The 19,682-nt window shown below is 38.9% G+C and overlaps 1 protein-coding gene and 1 pseudogene across 1 annotated transcript in view; one reads left to right on the plus strand and one right to left on the minus strand.

Annotated features, from left to right (window-relative positions):
- The window catches only part of arhgap15 (Rho GTPase activating protein 15), a 59,945-nt gene extending 52,367 nt beyond the window's left edge, over positions 1-7,578 (plus strand). The window contains exon 14 of the mRNA XM_052141929.1: positions 6,926-7,578. Within this exon, the coding sequence (XP_051997889.1) occupies positions 6,926-7,106 (181 nt within the window). The 3' untranslated portion in view covers positions 7,107-7,578. The remainder of the gene's footprint in view (positions 1-6,925) is intronic.
- A 10,685-nt stretch (positions 7,579-18,263) lies between these two features.
- The window catches only part of LOC127655013 (glycosyltransferase-like domain-containing protein 1), a 38,547-nt pseudogene continuing 37,128 nt past the window's right edge, over positions 18,264-19,682 (minus strand).

Below are 19,682 nucleotides of genomic sequence, written 5' to 3' on the forward strand. Positions count from 1 at the left end.
AGAGAGTAAAATGTTTGGATTTGGTATCATTTTTTGACCACTTCGCTATTTTTATTTGATTTTTGTTTCGCTTAAAGTGTCATTTGAATTTAGAAATATTTTTGGTTACATTTTTTCGTGTTTCAATAAATTAATTACATATAAATGGTACAAGTGAAGTGTGTTGTGATACAATCTCCGTTAATACTAGCAATGATTTGTGTATATTATCTATAATTTAGATAATACATATACATTTTCCATACACATAAAAGGAGCGTATAACTAGAAATATGCCAGACATTCAACAGAGACACATTTAATGCACAAAAGTCCATATTTCTATTCTTCTAATTCATTGCGTACAGTCCATTTACACAAGCAACTTCTTATTAATTTGCTGTCTTTATTCATATTGCTAGTGCTTGACAGGGAATGGACTAAACAACAGGATGCAGATGGTGCAAGAGAAGAACCTCTGAATTAAACTGCACTTGACCCAGCCCATTAGCGCTTTGCATGTGACATTTTGCCAAACCCACTTACGCCTAACTTGCATGAAAATACCAACACTTTGCCATGCCCACTGAATTTGCATGTATGATGTATGGCTTAGCGTTGCACATAGTGCTAGTGCTCTTAAAATAGGGCCCAGTATGTAGTTTGTAAATAATATAAAAGATACAGATAAACTACAACTGCACTGACATAAAATGTGTCACGATTTACTCTATTTATTATATAATATTACATATTTGCTCAATCATCAGTATTCGCCTGTACACTCCCGTCTGTCTCCACTAAAACAGGTATACTTAACTGAAGCATCCCTTTGAACCTCTACTCTTACGCATCTTTTGTGGGTTATACTGTATTTTTCTCAGCCTGATCTGACAGTGAAATCGGAAAGAGTAGACAGACTTTTCTTTCATCAAAATCGCTATGCGTTGACTGAAATATCGAAATACTGCCCCCAGTGGCCAAAACGGTAAGTGTTTTAGGGCATATTGGCACGTGTGAGCTCCATTTATGTCCAGGAGAGGTCGCCAAAAGCTAGTAGTGAAGCAAGTTTTTTTCAGCTTTACATGATGTTATACGATGTACAGAAAATAATATATTTATATGCTTATATTATATAATCTATCCCCAAACCCAAACCTTACCTTAACCATTAGTGGAGTAAAAAAGTATTTTTAGAGGGAAAAGTGAAACCTCTGAATCATGTTCATTATTGATTATTCAGTCATGGTTACTGCCTGGCTTTGAACCCGAGTCTCCCACGCAGCTGATGCAACGCACTGCCAATCACGTCGGCATACAGTCGCCGATCCTAGAGTACCGAAATTATCATCATGCCGACATCACGTGTGATCATATTGTTTTCTCTGGCTTGGCCCATCTAGAAGCTGTGCAAGTCAAAATGTATTTGTTGTGGCCGCTTTTTATGCCCGTGTGGTACCAATGTTAATGTTTTTCTGGCCTATGAAGCCTGGATTCAATAACCAGTTGTGTGCTTGCATTGTGATGATGTGGTCAAGGCAACCAGATTTTCTCAACAGTACACTTGCTCGGTAGTGCTATTTATGTTTCTTTTTGTGGCAGGTTTTGTCACCACCGCTCATATTTCCAGTTTACCACAAGTGATTTAAAAGGCCACAGGTTTTGTTTTTGATAGTAATTCAAGGGTCCGTTTGCTTTGTGCTGGAAAATAAACCTGGATCAGCCTCTGATCAGGAAAGCCAAGAAAACAACCTTTCTTCTCATCTATGTTTGGTGTCTCTCAAATTAGATTAAAGGAAACTGCTGTTGTGCAACTTTTGATATTCACAAGAGTATACAGTTGTGCTCATTTGTTAACATACCCATATTTCATGGGCAACCTTTTGCAGAATCTGTTTATATACGTATATATATATTAGGGCTGTCAATCGATTAAAAAACTGTAATCGAATTAATTACAATTACAAATGTCCCGATTAATAATCGCAATTAATCGCATATACAAATATATATATATATATAAAATAAAGAATATTCAGATAATTAAAATGCGTTACATTCTTGTGTCAGAAGAGTTCATCATTAATAAGACAGAAAGTGTCTTTATAATACAATGTATTGATTACTACCATATTATTGATCATAAGTCCATCATTGACACACAGTTCACAGTAATCCATTACACAAGTGAATTTATCAATCAGAGATTTATTATGAGGGCTTGTTTAAGGACCGTCAATGAACACCTGCGCCAGACATGCTTGTGTAGCGCCTCGTGTGTGTTAAGCGCCATAAACATACAATGTTTAGTTCAAATATAGTTTAATACTCAATCTTTAAACACATCTTGAGATCTCTTAGTTCAGATTTGCGCTCCATCAAGTGTTTTGAACACAAGAACGTAACGCATGTTTGTGTTGTGGGTTGTTTTCTTCACTGTATAAACTGTGTGTTGCTCACACAGCTGAAGTTTCACTTACTGCCCTCTGGAGTAAACAGGTGGTACTACAAGCATTTCTCAGGAATCTTCCTTATTACGGTCCGGGGGCATTGCCATTAACTCTTTCCAGGTATCCGTGTTTTAGGTGGTATACGGTAAGGAAGACCCGCACGCATGTTTTGAAAGAGTACGCAACTCTTTGATCAAAGAAACAGACTGCGATCGTCTCAAACGTGAAGTGGAACACCATACTAATACTAAAGCACTTGTTTGATAAAAATGCCTTTTTCTCAGCTTTTTGTCCGAAATGTTGTTTTTGACAAAACCTACCTCTGTTCAAGTGGCAATAAAAAAGAACAAATGAAGATAAAATAAAATCGCTTTTTTTTGCATAAAAGCAGAGGCTCAGATCTTTATTTTGATATATAGCATCTTCATATATTCATGGAAGAAAATATTCTATGGGCCATTAAAATTTAGCTTAAAATCGCCAAAAACCCTGGCGGTGGCTGGCAACTTTTTTTAAAAACGCTGGCGGGGAAAGAGTTAATTGCGCAAATTTTTTTAACATGTTATTTTTTATAAAATTAATCGCACTGAATTAACGCGTTAAATTGACAGCCCGAATATATATATATATGATATATATGGATGATGTTGAGATCCAGCTTTGGAGTGGTGGTAGTGTAGTGGGCTAAAGCACATAAATGTTAATCAGAAGGTTGCTGGTTTGATCCCCACAGTCACCACCATTGTGTCCTTGAGTAAGACACTTAACTCCAGGTTGTTCCGGGGGGATTGTCCCTGTAATAAGTGCACTGTAAGTCACATTGGATAAAAGCGTCTGCCAAATGCATAAATGTAAAGTAAAAGTAAGCTTTGCCTCTCAGGGAAATGACTATGGTGCTCAAGTAGGCAACACAATATTAAGAACAAAGGGTATGTAAACTTTTGAAGAGGATCATTTGTGTAAATGAAGTTATTATTGTAGAATAAACTTGAATAGCTGTTTTACTGTTTTGTAAACAAATTATCCTCTTCAAAAGTTGTTCTTAATATTGTGTTGCCTCCTTGAGCACCATAGTCATTTCCCTGAGAGGCAAAGCTGGATCTCAACATCATCCACTGTGGGGGAGGAGGCAACATATACATTCAGTTATTATTATAAATATATGTTGTCTGATAGCTTCATCAGGGCAGTACTAATTTAAATAATATAATATTTTTATGATCCATGATTTTATGATTCAGCAAGAGGCATATAAACTTATGAGCTGAACTGTATGTACAGCAATAAACTGTATGTCCTTCTATACCTAAAGGAAAAAAAAAGTTGTACACAATAAACTTGTCCAAACTGCAAATACCAAAAGATAAAATCAAAGCACAAAATCAGTTCCCCTGATAATAGCTATTCTTTCTTTCATACAGGTTCAGTCTAGGCCATCTTCTTATAAGATGAAAATGACACAGTTTAAAGCTTGGAGCAATTCTGTTACCCCCACCCCACCTCAATTTATTAGTCGTCCCATGATTCTTCAGGAGCCAGAAAGGCTGACCTAATTAGCACTTGTCTCCTAGGCTGGGAATGACGGTATTGTGCACTATCCTCCATTTCCTGTCATACCCCGCTTGCAAACGAGATGCTAATTAATAACCATTGGCATCTTGAGTCTTACACGTCAGCTTATGTACGGGATACCAATGATTTGTCAGATTCAACCAAGCATAGCACAGTCACCTCCGGTCAAGCTGCCCACAGCCTGGCCCTTACCCAGACACCAGAGCAACTTCACTGGGCTCCAAGTCAACCGATGGTTTAATGAGCACATTTTGCCATAAATACCCAGATACTGATGACCAGATTGCATCCTTCCCTTTTCCAAATGAATAAATGTCTTCACTTACTTAGTGTTAATTTAAACAAGGTGGACAAAAATACATTGGTATACAAAAAATAAAAAGGTTATTAAAACATTAAAACATTGCAGTCCGATTGTATGTAATGCTAGTTATTAATGCATTAACGCAAAATTCGCAATTCGCAAAGCACAAATAATTTTTAAACCCGTTTACGTGTAATATGACCCTTTGAATAAACCGTAGCTCACGAGAAGCGAGTCAGTTTGAGCAAACGACACTAATGTCACATGCATTGTGTTTGGAAAACAGATGGTGGGAGATATTATGCTGAGAACTGCACCAAGCCTTTATCAATGTAGCATAGCAGTAAAACATGCCCGCAAAGCACAGATAGAGCTTCTAACATTGTAACATCATTGCAGCGGCACTAGCGCAAGGCAAAAGTGCTTCCGCGTGCTGTAAAGTGGCGGCTATGGCTCAGTTGGTAGAGCGGGTTGGCCAGTAATCGCAGGGTTGGTGGTTTTGTGTGGATGACTGAAAAATACATCTGGATGAAGCATATTTTGTCCACTCATGTTTATAAAGATATTGCAATTAAATCACGATTAACTACAAAAAAATTATGCGATTAATCACAATTAAATATTGTAATCATTTGACAGCCCTAATATATATATATATATATAGTGGCGGAATAATCCCCCCTCCGGCTCGTCATCGTCGCCCCGCCTCTTTGGGCGACCCTTCAGCCAGGCTCAAGACAGGAGTTGGGCGGGAGAGCGAGAAGAGGTGCATAATTAATAAGCCTCTTTTAGTCAGTGGTAAATGAAGCACACCTGATGTGAATTATGCTTCGTCGCCACTGTCTTTAAAACACAAGAGTGCACCTCTTTTCGGGGAGCAGGCTTAAAATCTCCACGTGTGCACAAACTGGCATCCTCGCATGCTGGGAAGGTTCGGAGCTGGACGAGATGGTGTGCTGCCAGACCCGTTCCTCGGACCCCCGGACGTGTTAATGAGTTGCCGGGGGTGTACGGCTAGATGCTGGGCCGCCTTCCCCTCACGCTTGCCGTGGGCCTGGGAAGACAGGGTGCCAGTGATGCTGCCAGCCCTCGCGCTGATGAATTTGGAAGGGAGCGTGAGTGGCTGATTGACCCAGCCCATGCAAAGGGCCATCCTATGGACACTGCATGTGTGTATATACATACATATACACACATGCAATTGTGTGTATATGTCTGGGTGTTATGCCGTAAATATGCAGCATCCTTTACATGTTCCTCTTTGATGAAAGTATGTTTACAGGCCAGAGAATAGTATATTTTTTCCTATTAGAGAATTTATTCATATTTCACATCTTCCCAACAAGATCCTACTGTAATTGAACATGATAATGACTGTAGTTAGGCTTCTATCATTATTTTAATCGATCTGGCATTACTGATAGCCGAAACGAACATGAAGGTGGGGGATGTAGGGGTCATGGTATATAGTGGTGTCACAGTGGCATAATTACCGAAAAACACTAAAAGGTTTGACAAAAAAGCTTCATATTTAATGTTTTGAAAAATCACTTCGGAAATGAAGTCTCTTTCTTTAAGATCATTAGCAGACCATTAGCAATGGCAGCCGGGATCCTTACATCATAGAGCACTAATTAGGTTAAAATGCTCATGGCAGGACAAGCGTCTAGCTGTGATGTACCGGGGAAACGAAATGGCCGAGGTTAATTATACACATTAATGGGGAATTATTGAGAGCGCTTGGCCTGCCTCTTAAGTTGTGTTTTGCTGAAATGGTCTCCCAAAGTTCCCAAAACACTTGAGAAGGGACATCACACATACTGTAGCACAATTATCACCCCCTCCGCACGTTACATACACACTTTGAGAAGAAAATGTCATAGTGAGGGAGTGCGTAAGGGGGTGTCTGAAGTCAAAACAAAAAACACTTACAAAACAGAGCACACATTTTCAACTGCTGTTACATAAATGTTCACGAACAAATATAGCCATGTATTTTGTAACACAGTGGTATTTTGAAAATGACACCTGGATTACAGGTTGAGTTATGCTGCATGATTGTAGACCGTTATTTTGATTTATGTAACCTCAAAAGTAGATGGCACAGTGACGATTACACTATGGGACAACATAAACGAACGCTATAAACCCAACACACTTCAAATTCAGATCTCGGCCACAGCAAAACCATACAAAGTGTGCTCCTAAATGTTAAGCCTCCTTCCCACTTCTTAGTCAGGATCCCATTGACAGCTTGGAACACAGCCCTCCACCACAATCCCTCCCTCACTTTCCAGGCCTCAACCCATAACAGATCCAGAGGGCTCCAATCTGGCTCCTCATAAGAGTCCTTCAATACCCCAGTGTTGATTATGTCTTCACCACAGACTAACCTCAGCTCAGAGAGATTCCACTAAAAGTGCGCTTAGATGCCTCCAAAGACCAGGCACGTGTCCCCAAAAACATCCTACCGATGGTCCTTCACTGATGACAGGAAATGTACACATTTTAGGCTACACGTACGCTGTAGTAAGCATTTGTTCCAATAAGGATATCCACGAGATATCTGCAAAGCTACTACATCTTCCACATCAGTGATCCATTGTGTTTCTCTTTACAGAGTCTTGACAAAGTCACGGCAAAACTTGATGTCGACCCAGGGCGTTAGCATCGTGTTCGGACCGACTCTCATGTGGCCCGAGTTTGAAGCAGGAAACATGGAAGTAAATATGGTATACCAGAACCAAATAGTGGAGTTCATTCTTCTTGAATGTCTTGAGATCTTTGGACTGGAGGGCTAGTAAATGAGTTTTTATATAAGAGACTGTAAAGAAAAGCAAGAAATGTAAATAAAGAGTAAGACATTTAGACTTTTATGATATTACAGTATTCTCTGGTATTTCTTGTTGCTGATGTGTTTATATTTGCTTTTGAAAAAGTGCATTTATAAGTAATATCTGGTATATTTAATTTCTTTTTTGTATAATGCAAATCACCTTTATAGTGTATCTTCCTTAAAACATAATTGACAAAGTTAATGATGTATATTTGTAATGATAGCAATGCTTTTTGTAAATGGTTTTGTACAAAGACATTTGCTATTGGAAACTTAGTAAGTTCAAATGAATTAGCAATTTTTGCCAGTTCTTGATTAGACTTATTAAGCTGCAAATCTGTTGCAATAAGTATTTGTTTTGCTGTTCAAATTCAGTTTGTTGTATTAATGGTAAATTAACACATACAGATATTTACAAATATTTTTTCATTAAAAAAGTCAACAAAAACATCTGCCTAATGAGGACATTTCATGTGCTATTACACGAGGAACGGGAATGTCTAACCTTACTTGTTAATGAGTTTCTATACTGTATATTGTCTTTGCATGCTTCCTATTCGAGGTTGCCATACCTCTCTGAGAGGTTCATCCAACACAACCTCACCCAAGTGCTCTGCTCTTCCTCCACGCCGCCGTATCAACCCTTTGTATTGTCAAGTAATGTTCAGCGTAGCCGCAATCACATCAGTTTCTAATCAAACTGCCGAAGTCCTTTCCAATTCTCTAACAGCAGTCTCTTTTTATTTGCATCCTGCAGGCCAGCACTGAGACTGTCTGCATGGAAAGTGTTTTTAATTCCATCCCAGAGATAAGAGAGAGTCTGTAATTACAGAAAGAGCCATCCCGTCTTGTAGCATTTTCCCTGCATCGGATCCATCATAGTTTGGCATGTTGAATAGTAATGATGAAGGGTTACCGAAGGAACAGGAGGGTGACATTAACCAGATTTGCGGATTGCGCCTTTCTGTAAATCTCAACCAAAAATAATGCGGTGAAATGAGATGCAGCTTTTCGTGACCTCTCTGGCATAGCTGCAGGGCCTTAACGAGTTTGGCAGGCCACAAAGACTTTCGTGGCAAAACCTTTGAAAAGAAACACGGCTTGTTTTTCTCCACAGAAAGTTTACTGCAAGCTTGGATTTGCATTGAACTCGGTGGCTTAGTTTGTTGAGTTTTGACACCTAAAAAGTTTTCACTTACTAGACAAGATTTGTCTCACTTGCTTGAACACTGTGGAATGTAAATTAGAGTAAATGTAAAACAGAAGTACAGGAGAAGAAATAAACCACAAGATGGCACAGACAACCACATGATTATGATTCTAACTCAGATTGACCTTTGATTTCCACTCATTTACCCTATTTATATTCTTAATGCATGGACTTATGGCGTGGTCACACATAACTTAGATAGCGTAGATAGCGTGGTTGGATGTTGAGCGTGTGTGAAACCAGATCAAATATAATTGTCAAGCATCCTCTCATTAATGATGAATCTCAAAACTCAGTTCAAGTTAAAAAGAAACTCACCACTAAATTGATATCTTTTTCCATTCAGTATATATTCAGTGTAGCTGTGCACGAAGCTCTGCCCACACAGAAGTCACTGCCAAACCAAGCAACCTCCCATCAAAGTTCACCAAACTTGAACTCCACACAAAGTCTGCGAAAGGAAATTCTTCACCCCTGGAAATTCATGATAGCGTGGATTCCCATTGAGATGACTGTATTTCGCTTTATGTAGATATGAGACCGCGCATTTACTGTGAACAATTTTTCGGTGCACATAAATGTGTTTTTTTCATAACTTGCTCTTCCTCTCAAATTACTTTTCTGCTGATGTCATTTAGGCTGTGCCAGCTATTAGATAATAATACCCAAAATCCACCCTTTGATGAAATGGTTCCATATAGAACCATAATGGGTTCTATTGGCAGCTTCATATCTGGAACCCTTTTTAAGGATTCTATCAACAGAATCCTAAAGGGTTCTTTGTGCCAGGTGGAAAGGTTCTATATAGAACCTTTTAGGGGTTCCCAACATGCAACTGTAACATTCGTTTTTTGTTTTGTTTTTAAAATTACTTTTTGTTTTATTACCAGGAGAATGATTAATGGATAGTTCATATACTGTATCACTAAGAGAGTGAAATATAAAAGACATTGAAGTATTTTTAAACACTTTTAATAGTTTGTATTTACAACAACACAAGCAATAATTAACACAATTCATAATGCAATAGTTATGAGAATTGACTTAATAAATGTAAGGGTTTGTGATAATGAGCTAAAAGTTCATTCGTAGTCATAAACAATTATTAATTTAACATTAACTATAAGTTAACATTAATACCATAAGTAAGATTAATAAACAAAGTACCAATGAAAAGCTGTTAAACTATTTTAGCACCAGGGCAGATACAGAATCATTTTGTTGCCACTTGTCTGACAAACTGAGTGAGGTCATTTGGATACAACACACTAAACAAAACTTCACTTCAGCCATCTCCGTGTCGTCAGTTCTCGACTCTCTCTGAGGGGTCTGGACGCCATATGAAAGATCAGTTTGAGGATGGATGTGCAGATCCCTGTATGTGAAACCTTTAATAGACCTGATGTCAGTATACAGAGTAATTAAAAACAAAGAAATTGGTATCTCTGTAAACCGTGCTGAGCGGATTACTTGTGAATTGTAACCAGGTAATGATTACAAATTACACAACAAAAAATTCAATCAGTAACATCTCATAGATTACACTTTTGGGTTAACATAATCTGATTACTTTTGGATTACTTTCAACCTTATTCTATTTTAGGCCACGAAGACCCGCAGAGGTGCGCAGTCAGGTCAGTGCTCTCATTTCTGCAGGAGAGGTTGGAGGGGAGGCTGTCTTCCTCCACTTTGAAGGTGTATGTAGCCGCTATCGTGGCCCACCACGACGCAGTGGACGACAAGTCCTTGGGTAAGCACGACTTGATTATCAGGTTCCTTAGAGGCACCCGGAGGTTGAACCCTCCCCAGCCATGTCTGTTCCCCTCCTGGAATCTCTCAGTGGTCCTCTGCAAGCGTTCTCTGTCAGCGACACCTGCCTGGATTTCGGTCCGGCAGACACTCATGTCGTCCTAAGACCGCAACCGGGCTACGTGCCCAAGGTTCCTACGACCCCCTTCAGGGACCAAGTAGTGAACCTGCAAGTACTGCCCCGGGAGGAGGCAAACCCAGCCTTTTCGTTGCTGTGTCCGGTGCATGCTTTGCGTACTTATGTGGACCGCATGCAGAGCTTTAGATGTTCTGAGCAGCTCTTTGTCTGCTTTGGTGGACAGCAGAAAGGGAATGCTGTTTCCAAACAGAGGCTTTCCCAATGGGTTGCTGATACCATAGCATTGGCCTATCACACCCAGGCCGTGCCCGTCCCCTTGCGGGTTCGAGCACACTTGACGAGAAGTGTGGCATCCTCATGGGCACTGGCCAATGGCACCTCCCTAGCAGACATATGCAGAGCAGTGGGCTGGGCAACACCCAATACCTCTACGAGATTTAACAATATCAGGGTTGAGTCGGTCTAGTCCCATGTTTTCTCAGGTCTGCTTCATCTGGTAAGTAAAACATAATAAAAATAATAATATAATGATGATAGCAAAAAAAGAAATCATTTTATGAATTAGTGCTTCATTTCACACCATGCAGACACAGCCCAAGTGAAGATGAAAGGGCGAGCTGCAGAGCTCATCCTTGCATTAAATGCTTCAAATAACAAGAAATAAAAAAGTGTGGGTGGACAGATTGAAGTGGTAAGCAACCCAGGGGATAATACTGGAATAAATAAGCAGTGTACATGAATCCCACGGTCACATGACGCTGGGCATCGTGCAACATTCCTCACACTTTGGGAGCAGTCATGTTGCAGGTGGTGATTTGATCATTAATATGAGCAGAATGAAAGTCTCCCGTTATATTGGCTTCTGTATAGGTGTAATGCAATCATCTGAAATGGTGTAATGCGACTAAATCTAAAAAATAATAGATAAAAACATTTAAAGCAACTATTTCATCTTGGTATTTTGGTGGCACGGCACAATAATGTTGTATATTAAGAACAACAGAAGTTAATGAACAAAACCCTTTTACATAATTGTGTGAATCACGACATCATGTTTGGGAATAAATATAGCAACAACAAAAGTGATGCAATTTTTGTGCCTGCTAACCGTTGTGACCAGTGTGAAAAGCTTCATTGATGCAATGCGGTCGGTGGGCTAGGACCTGTATGACACTGTAGCCTTCGTATTTTCTCTACAGAAGCCAAGACGTTCCACGTGTAATGATTTCATGTAATAACTGGAGACCACTGCGCCTTTCTGACAAACTCCCACACACCCCACCCCCACACTGTTTTCCTTCTTGGCAGAGCTTCATGGAAACAAGCGTCTTTGAAAGTCCGCAAAAAAAAACTGAAAAAGAAATGCAAGAAAGCGCCCAAAAGTAAATTAAAGCATAACAATACAGTGTCTCTGTGAGATGCCTGCCATGTTCTAACCACCAGGCCCCATTAAAAAAAGAGTCTGAGCTCCAAGAGAACATGGCAGCATATTGATAGCATATGACTGTGTCACATGAGCGCTCTCTCTTACTTTGTTATCCATTCTTTCTGTCTTCCTTGTAGATCAGGGCTGAGGGCAGTATTATAGTGTATATGTGCTGGGAGTGAATATTGCATTTTCACAAAATATTAGCAATGCTGAGATACAAAATTAAGCAAAATCAGGATATTTTCATGTACTTTTTATGAGGTCATTAAATTGCCTAAAGGCTAGTTTGGCAACTTGGAGATGTTTCAATGGCATCTCTTACTGAAACGCCATTAGAGGTTTCAATTTATTTTTCTGTGAATCACTTATAAAAAAACCTTCTTGATAAATTTCATATCACTATTCAAATTCTGCTAATTACTTACAAAGCTATGAACGGCCTAGCTGCACAGTACATTAGTGACCTTCTATACCATTATAATCCATCACGTTCATTGCAGTCGCAAAACTCAGGCCTATTTATAATATGGATGGCACCGATCCGATACCTGGAATGGTATCAGGTCTGATAATGGTGTTTTTACTTGGATAAGGTATCTGTCCGATGAGCCAGATCCAAATCCGATACCGCATGTTGGACATTGAAGTTACTAACAAGCTCAAATAATGACATTAATAACCTTCAAATCACCACAAAGTAGCCAATATAACTCGTACATTTTATTCAGGCCCTAACAGTCATCCAAAAGCTTTGTGAATTGCAAAAAGTCTGTGTTTATCAATAAATATGACTCACTATTCAGTGGGGGGCTCTGTGGGGGACCATGCCATTTTTTTTTGAAGGGCTCTCTGTTCTTTTATTCTATTCACTAAAGTAATGTTTGGGAGTCTAAAATGTTTATTTCATATTGACACACTAAAGCTGAAAATATATATATAACCATCTTAAGACAAATGTTTTTTGGAAGCATCTTATGTGCCTAAGACTTTTGCACAGTAGTGTGTGTGTGTGTGAGTGTGTGAGTGTGTGAGCGTGTATTTATCACTTTGTGGGGACCAAATGTCCCCATAAGGATAGTAAAACCCGAAATTTTTGACCTTGTGGGGACATTTTGTCGGCCCCCATGAGGAAAACAGCTTATAAATCATACTAAATTATGTTTTTTGAAAATGTAAAAATGCAGAATGTTTTCTGTGAGGGTTAGGTTTAGGGGTAGGGTTAGGTTTAGGGGATAGAATATAAAGTTTGTACAGTACAAAAACCATTATGTCTATGGAAAGTCCCCATAAAACATGGAAACACAACATGTGTGTGTGTGTGTGTGTGTGTGTGTGTGTGTGTGTGTGTGTGTGTGTGTAAGTGTGTGTGTGTGCGTGTGAGTGTGTGTGTAAGTGTGAGTGAGTGTGTGTGTGAGTGAGTGTGTGTGTTTGTGTGTATGTGTGTGTGTGTAAGTGTGAGTGAGTGAGAGTGAGTGTGTGTGTGTGTGAGTGTATTTGTGTGTGTGTGTGTGTGTGTGTGTGAGAGTGTATATGAGTGTGTGTGTGTGTGTGTGTGTGTGTGTGTGTGTGTGTGTGGCGTGTATTTATCACTTTGTGGGTACCAAATGTCCCCATAAGGATAGTAAAACCCGAAATTTTTGACCTTGTTTTTGACCTTGTATACACACACACATTTGTATTTCTGTAAAGCTGCTTTAGTGTGTTGTGAAAAGATCATTCATACATTACAATAAACTGATTCAAAACTCTGATTCAACTATTTATTTGTGTAATCATTAGAATAATTATAATTATTTTAGTAAATATATATGAAGGTAAATATTGCTACAGTATGTATGTGTTTTATATTTGTGCATAAATGAAATATTATGAAAATGATTAAAAATAATCCTTCATTTTGTGAATCCAAGCAAAGGGAAAACACTCACCCATGATTTTGTACCGTCCTGTGATTTGTGTTTTGTGTGGGGAAACAAAAGAATTATATTATCATACAACCGTATTGTACAACCACAAATAGTAGTACACATCCCTGTTGGTAAGGGTATAATTGGACAGTGTGAAAATAAATAAACTGGCATCCAGCAGTACATAAAGAGGAAAATAAAAGCCTCTTCATGCAGTCTGACCCCAACAAATCTTATTTCCCAGGAAACATTCACCCTTCACTGAAGGTGCTTTTCCTTCCTTTCTTCAGCTTTTGAATTTAGAGTAAAGTAGCGAAGGAAAGGGCAGGCGAGCAGAGCCAAGCGTTCTGCTGGTGCATGAAATTAATGCTACCTTTTCATGTTGATAATCCACTTTAAAAATGTCTCCAATCAACACCTTTTAATCTAAATAGGGACTTTCATAAATTCTTTCATTATTTACTCACCCAAAACCCATATCGAACCTGTATGACTTTCTTCCGTGGAACACAAAGGATAAATTCTTAAAAATGTAATACTATTTGGACGCTCTTATCCATGCAATTACTGTACAATATGCGACTGCATACTTTTTGAAGCTTGAAAGCTTCAAGGTTATTAAAGCCTCATAAAATTATTCCATACGACTTGTGTGCTGTTTTCTAGGTCTTCTAAAGCCATATGAGGAGCAAATCGAACATTAGAAGAATATCTCAGCTCTGTAGATCCAAAAAATGCAGGTGAATGGTGACCAGAGCTTTGAAGCTCCAAAAATCACACAAAGGCAGCATAAAAGTAATCCATATGACTGCACTGCTTAAATCTTTAGAAGTGATACAATAGGTGCTGGTGAGAAAACAGATCTCCACTTTCACTTTTACTTTCAAAATGTGAAAGAATGTGAAAGTGGAGATTTATAATAAAAAAGACAAATTAATATTGTGGTTTCTCACCCATATCATATCACTCCTGATGACATGGATTTAACCACTTCTTAACCACAGTCTTATGGATTACTTTTATGCTGCCTTTATGTGATTTTTGTAGCTTCAAAGTTCTGGTCACCATTCACCTGCATTGTTTGGATCAACAGAGCTGAAATATTCTTCTAGAAATCTCTGTTTGAGTTCTGCAGAAGACAGTAAGTCATACACATCTGGATGGCCTGAGGGTGAGTAAATGATGAGAGAATTTTCATTTTTGGGTGAACTGTCCCTTTAAGTCGTTATTCAACGATTGTCAAGTGTTATACAGGTTTGGAACAACATGAGGGTATGTAAATGTTTTTACATTAAATATGTAATTTTTGGGCGAACTAATCCTTTAAAGTGTATTCAACACGCTCATATGTCTTTGAATCAAAAGGAATATTCATCGCTACTTGTACAGGATAAAGTATTCGAAATTATGCCCCAAGTCTTTTAGAGATAAAAAGGGCATTTCATAGGAATAATCATTTTGATCTGACAAAATTCCACGTTCAAAAAGACGAGAGATTTTAGGGGCAAGTCAGGAGTGAAACGTCAAGAATTATTTAGCTGACCTAGAAGATATTGTGAAATATTATTCCCTTTATTATTTAAAGTTATCTGTGAAAATACTGATAAACTAATAAATCCATTCTGTATACATATATCAAGACATTAATGAAATCACTGCTAATTTGGTGACAGTCATGCCTAAATTGTTCTATGACCACTAAAGTTTGCTCAAGTCAGAACTTGAATGTGCTCATTAAAGTCCCATTTCCATTTTCCATTTCCTAAATCCTTCTGCTGGTTTCAGAGGAGGCCGTGATGATTGTGTGCTGTTAGCCGCTGCTCTGAATTCTGTTCCTCTTACAGCAAACCTCTTATAAATGACAATGGTGACAGATGCCACCCTGGTATTCCACGTATCTTATCATCGATTTTACATTATTTCTTAACATCCAAAAGTCTAACCTCCTTGAAATGGTTCAATGTGCACAGAGTTTTATAGAGGTTGCTATTAAGTTTTTACAAGTGGGGTGACATTTTGCGACTACAGAAAGGGCAGGTTATAGACTTTATGGCGTCATTAGGTTCTGACCTCAGGTCAGCCAAGAGTAGATGGCAAATGCATTTGACACAGAGTTTTCTCACTGACTCTGTTTAGGTGCAAATAGGTCAATCGCATTCATCTGCTTGTCATCAATTATGTAAGTCAAGGTGTTCCTTTGAGCTCAATAAAAATGAGGGAAATCACATCACCTGTTCATGCAGAGAATTCTGGATTTTACAGAAAGTGTGTACATTGATAACTCCATTATCCAGTCAAGTCATTTTCATTTGTATAGCACGTTTCACAACACACATCGTTTCAAAGCAGCTTTAAAGAAACCATCCATTATCAAAACATCAGCTTGTATAACAGTGTAAATTTGCTGTCCCCTCAAAATAACTTAACACACAGCCATTAATGTCTAAACCACTGGCAACAAAAGTGAGTACACCCCTCACATTTTTGTAAATATTTGATTATATCTTTTCATGTGACCACACTGAAGAAATGACACTTTGCTACAATGTAAAGTAGTGAGTGTACAGCTTGTATAACAGTGTACATTTGCTGTCCCCTCAAAATAACTCAACACACAGCCATTAATGTCTAAACCGCTGGCAACAAAAGTGAGTACACCCCTAAGTGAAAATGTCCAAATTGGGCCCAATTAGCCATTTTCCCTCCCCGGTGTCATGTGACTTGTTTGTGTTACAAGGTCTCAGGTGTGAATGGGGAGCAGGTGTGTTAAATTTGGTGTCATCGCTCTCACACTCCCTCATACTGGTCACTGGAAGTATATATTGTTCTTATAAGAACAACATAAGCCAATTTGAACGAACAAGCAGATACAAGTTTGGAAACTTTTGATCTTTTGGAATAGTTTTGAAATGATGAAGGCTGGAGAAAGTTAAATGGAGTGCTGGTTAGTCAGCACATTGTGTTTTAAAGATGCGTATGACCCAGACAAAAGGATATGGAGCCACACTTAATCAATGTTTGGAAGTATATTTTTGTATTTTTATTTGTGAAATAAAAGTTTGATCTTTTTATGGAATTTTACTCCTGCCCGATGAGGACAGGTAATTGTTTGCCCTTGTCACAATAATACCACACACAAGGCACACAAAAATATTACTTATCCCGTAAAATTTGAAATATTTTACACATGGATGTAAGATATTGGTATAATTTATTTGACCTGAAATGGAAGCACTCCTACTTAACCTGTTGATACGCCCCCTTTTTGAGCACAAACCATGAAAATAACCTGAACTGAAATGGTTGTATTTACGGGACCCTTTGGAGTTTGGACACAGTTGTGGTATCTTTTGAAAGAGACACTTTGGGCTTTATTTCCTGAGTTTCAGAATTAATATATGTTGTTATTTTTTAAAGTTAGAGAAGCTGAAGTTTATAGTACTTTAATGGACAAAAAGTGCGATTGGATGTTTTTAATGAACGCTTGTCATGGACGATTGACTCAAGTGTGTTGAACTGGATTCATCTGATCGTGTTTTCATAATAAAAGTCCCGTTTTGATATCGCATGTTTCATTTGTTCTCCTGCACAAATAACTCAATCGCTGTTTCTGGAGGATTACTATCGTGAAACAGAGATCCAATGTTGAACCCTTAGACCTTTGAAAAGATGTATCATTAGTTAACATTAATTACATTTATAGACGTTAAATTATATTGTAAATGTAAAAAGAGTGACGTCACTCCCGAGTGCGAGCGATTGCGTATCAACAGGTTAATGATGAGTAATGTGACTAACTTTGTTTTCATGCAAGAGCCGGCAACGTTATTATATTTGAGCCTTTAATTCATATTCTATGCCCAGTGCACCTGAAAAATCGATGCATGTAAAATAATAATGTCAGCGAGTCCTCAGCTATGTGGAGAGAATGCCTGATAATAAAGAAGGAATTCTTTAACAACTTCTGCAATAAAAGCCTCTTTTAATAACACATATGCTGGCAGGCCTGAAGTGGGCCGAGTGATTGTGGCATTACTGCGATGTGAAAGCAGACACTTACATCTTTCTGGAAAATCTGACAGGCCATTGTTAGTTTGCCCAGTTTCTGAATTTTGCAAACACATATAAATAGCTGGTTACTAGGCCCCCTTAATTATGCAGCGGGTTCCCAACTGTAATGCACAGCCAGATCTGCAATGCAAGGAAAATAAAAGAACCGTATTTAGATTCAACCGCAGTCCTGGGGAAGCCTTGCATCAACCTTTACTGAGCCTCGGGGGAACTTTGTCACAACCTGGCAACCTCAGGTAGAGCGAAAGCCCACAAGGTTTCAAACCACAACTTGGCTGCCGCTCTGTCGGAGTGGGAACCAAAGATTCCAGAGTTCCAGGCTGGAGTACTTTAGCACAAAGGATAAAAATGGATACCAACCGAAATATGAGGTGGGCCCGCCTATGCGCGACATGAAAGCGGTCGCAGGTTTTTGGATTGTTTATTTTTACTTGGTTCTTTTTTCCCCCGTTAACCACAATGTATTTTATTTTTTTATTTGTTTTTTTGCTGCATATGAGGGCATTTGAGTCACCACATAAGCAGAAAGATTGAAACATTTATGTTGATGGTGGTCATTAAAAAGGGGAGTTTGCACTTGCTGGATTTTAAATAATAATATATTTCTTGGGATCACGTCATAACCTGTGCTCATTTGTTAAAATCATGTCACTGTCTGCACTTAGGAGAGACCTGAAACCATCGCCCAGATTGTCCCAGGAGAACTGATGTTCACCTAGGATACAGGGAGAGATGGAGTGGAAGCGGGGGGTATTTTGCTGTATAGTGTGACTTAAAAGCTCCAACCAGCACTAACAAAGTATTTTGGGGGCTGTGGAGCGGAGGGGGGCGGGGCCGGGTCGGAATATCGTGCGCCCGGTCCCCAATCGGCCTGATGAGGCGCGCGACGAATAAAGGCGGCCAGTGACGACGGTTCGAGACAGAGAGAATTACGGGCATGTCCGTCATGTGTGTTTATGTTTGTGCTTTTGGTTTGAGTTTGAGTTTAATTAAATTATCATTTATATTGAAAAGCCGGTTCTCGCCTCCTCCTTGCCCATCCTTTAACTGTGTTACAGGGGCATTGCTTTACAGTGAAATAAACATGTTTTACCTGACTAATTGTGGATGCTTGCAAAAGCCTTGTAATCTCTGACACAGCTGTTCAGGTGTTGAATACAGATATGTTGCTACGAGAGGAAAATACATATTTGATAAGCCTGAAACCTCAAACAGCAGATGAGATAGGCACTTTCAACATTAAAAATGCAGCCGACACCATGCTGGGTGATGTTGTACATTATTGAACCGTAGTTATATTTATTTATTTATATAAAAATGCCAGAATGGTTTATGGCAAATTCTTCTATTGTGCTTTAAGATGAATAAGTCATTATATACATACGTCAAACATATCAGCTTTGCCAATTATGTCAATGAATCTTCTTTTGCATATGAAATTGAGCTAGTTTTATCATCAATGGCAAATCATGCAAATGAGAGGAGAAATTCTGTCTTTACCAGGGAATATGTCAGGATATACCAACGCTTTTGGACACAGGAGTAGCAACCACAATGGACTGCTTCTAGCCCAAAAGAGAATATTTATGTCATTTAAGGTTCAACTTCATTAGTAGTACTGAAATGAGTTGGGGCCAATTCCCCAATGAGCAATTTCTGAAACCACACCATAGCTCATAAGTTCTTAGCTAACAACAAACCAAAACATAGTTGGGAATATGTGAACAACATTTTCTTACCACCTTCCAGCACTCTGGACTACACCGTGGTCAATATCAAGTACATTCACCAGAGCAAACATTTGAAGACATTATTTCATTTCTATCAGGAAGACTCGCAGACTTGAGTGAGATTTAACATGGCATTTATTTGTTGAATATAAAACATGTCTCTCTTTGGCGTCTGGCGGTCTGAAGTTGTAGTATTTGGAACTGTCATATCCTGCCAGAGATAGGAGGCAGGGGCGAGGAGCCTACCCCCGTGCAGGACGGGACTCAACAGGTGGTGGTGGGGTGGTGGAGGTTGCCGTGTTAGCA

The sequence above is a fragment of the Xyrauchen texanus genome, chromosome 14, assembly GCF_025860055.1.
Source record: "Xyrauchen texanus isolate HMW12.3.18 chromosome 14, RBS_HiC_50CHRs, whole genome shotgun sequence".
Lineage (NCBI taxonomy): Eukaryota > Metazoa > Chordata > Actinopteri > Cypriniformes > Catostomidae > Xyrauchen > Xyrauchen texanus.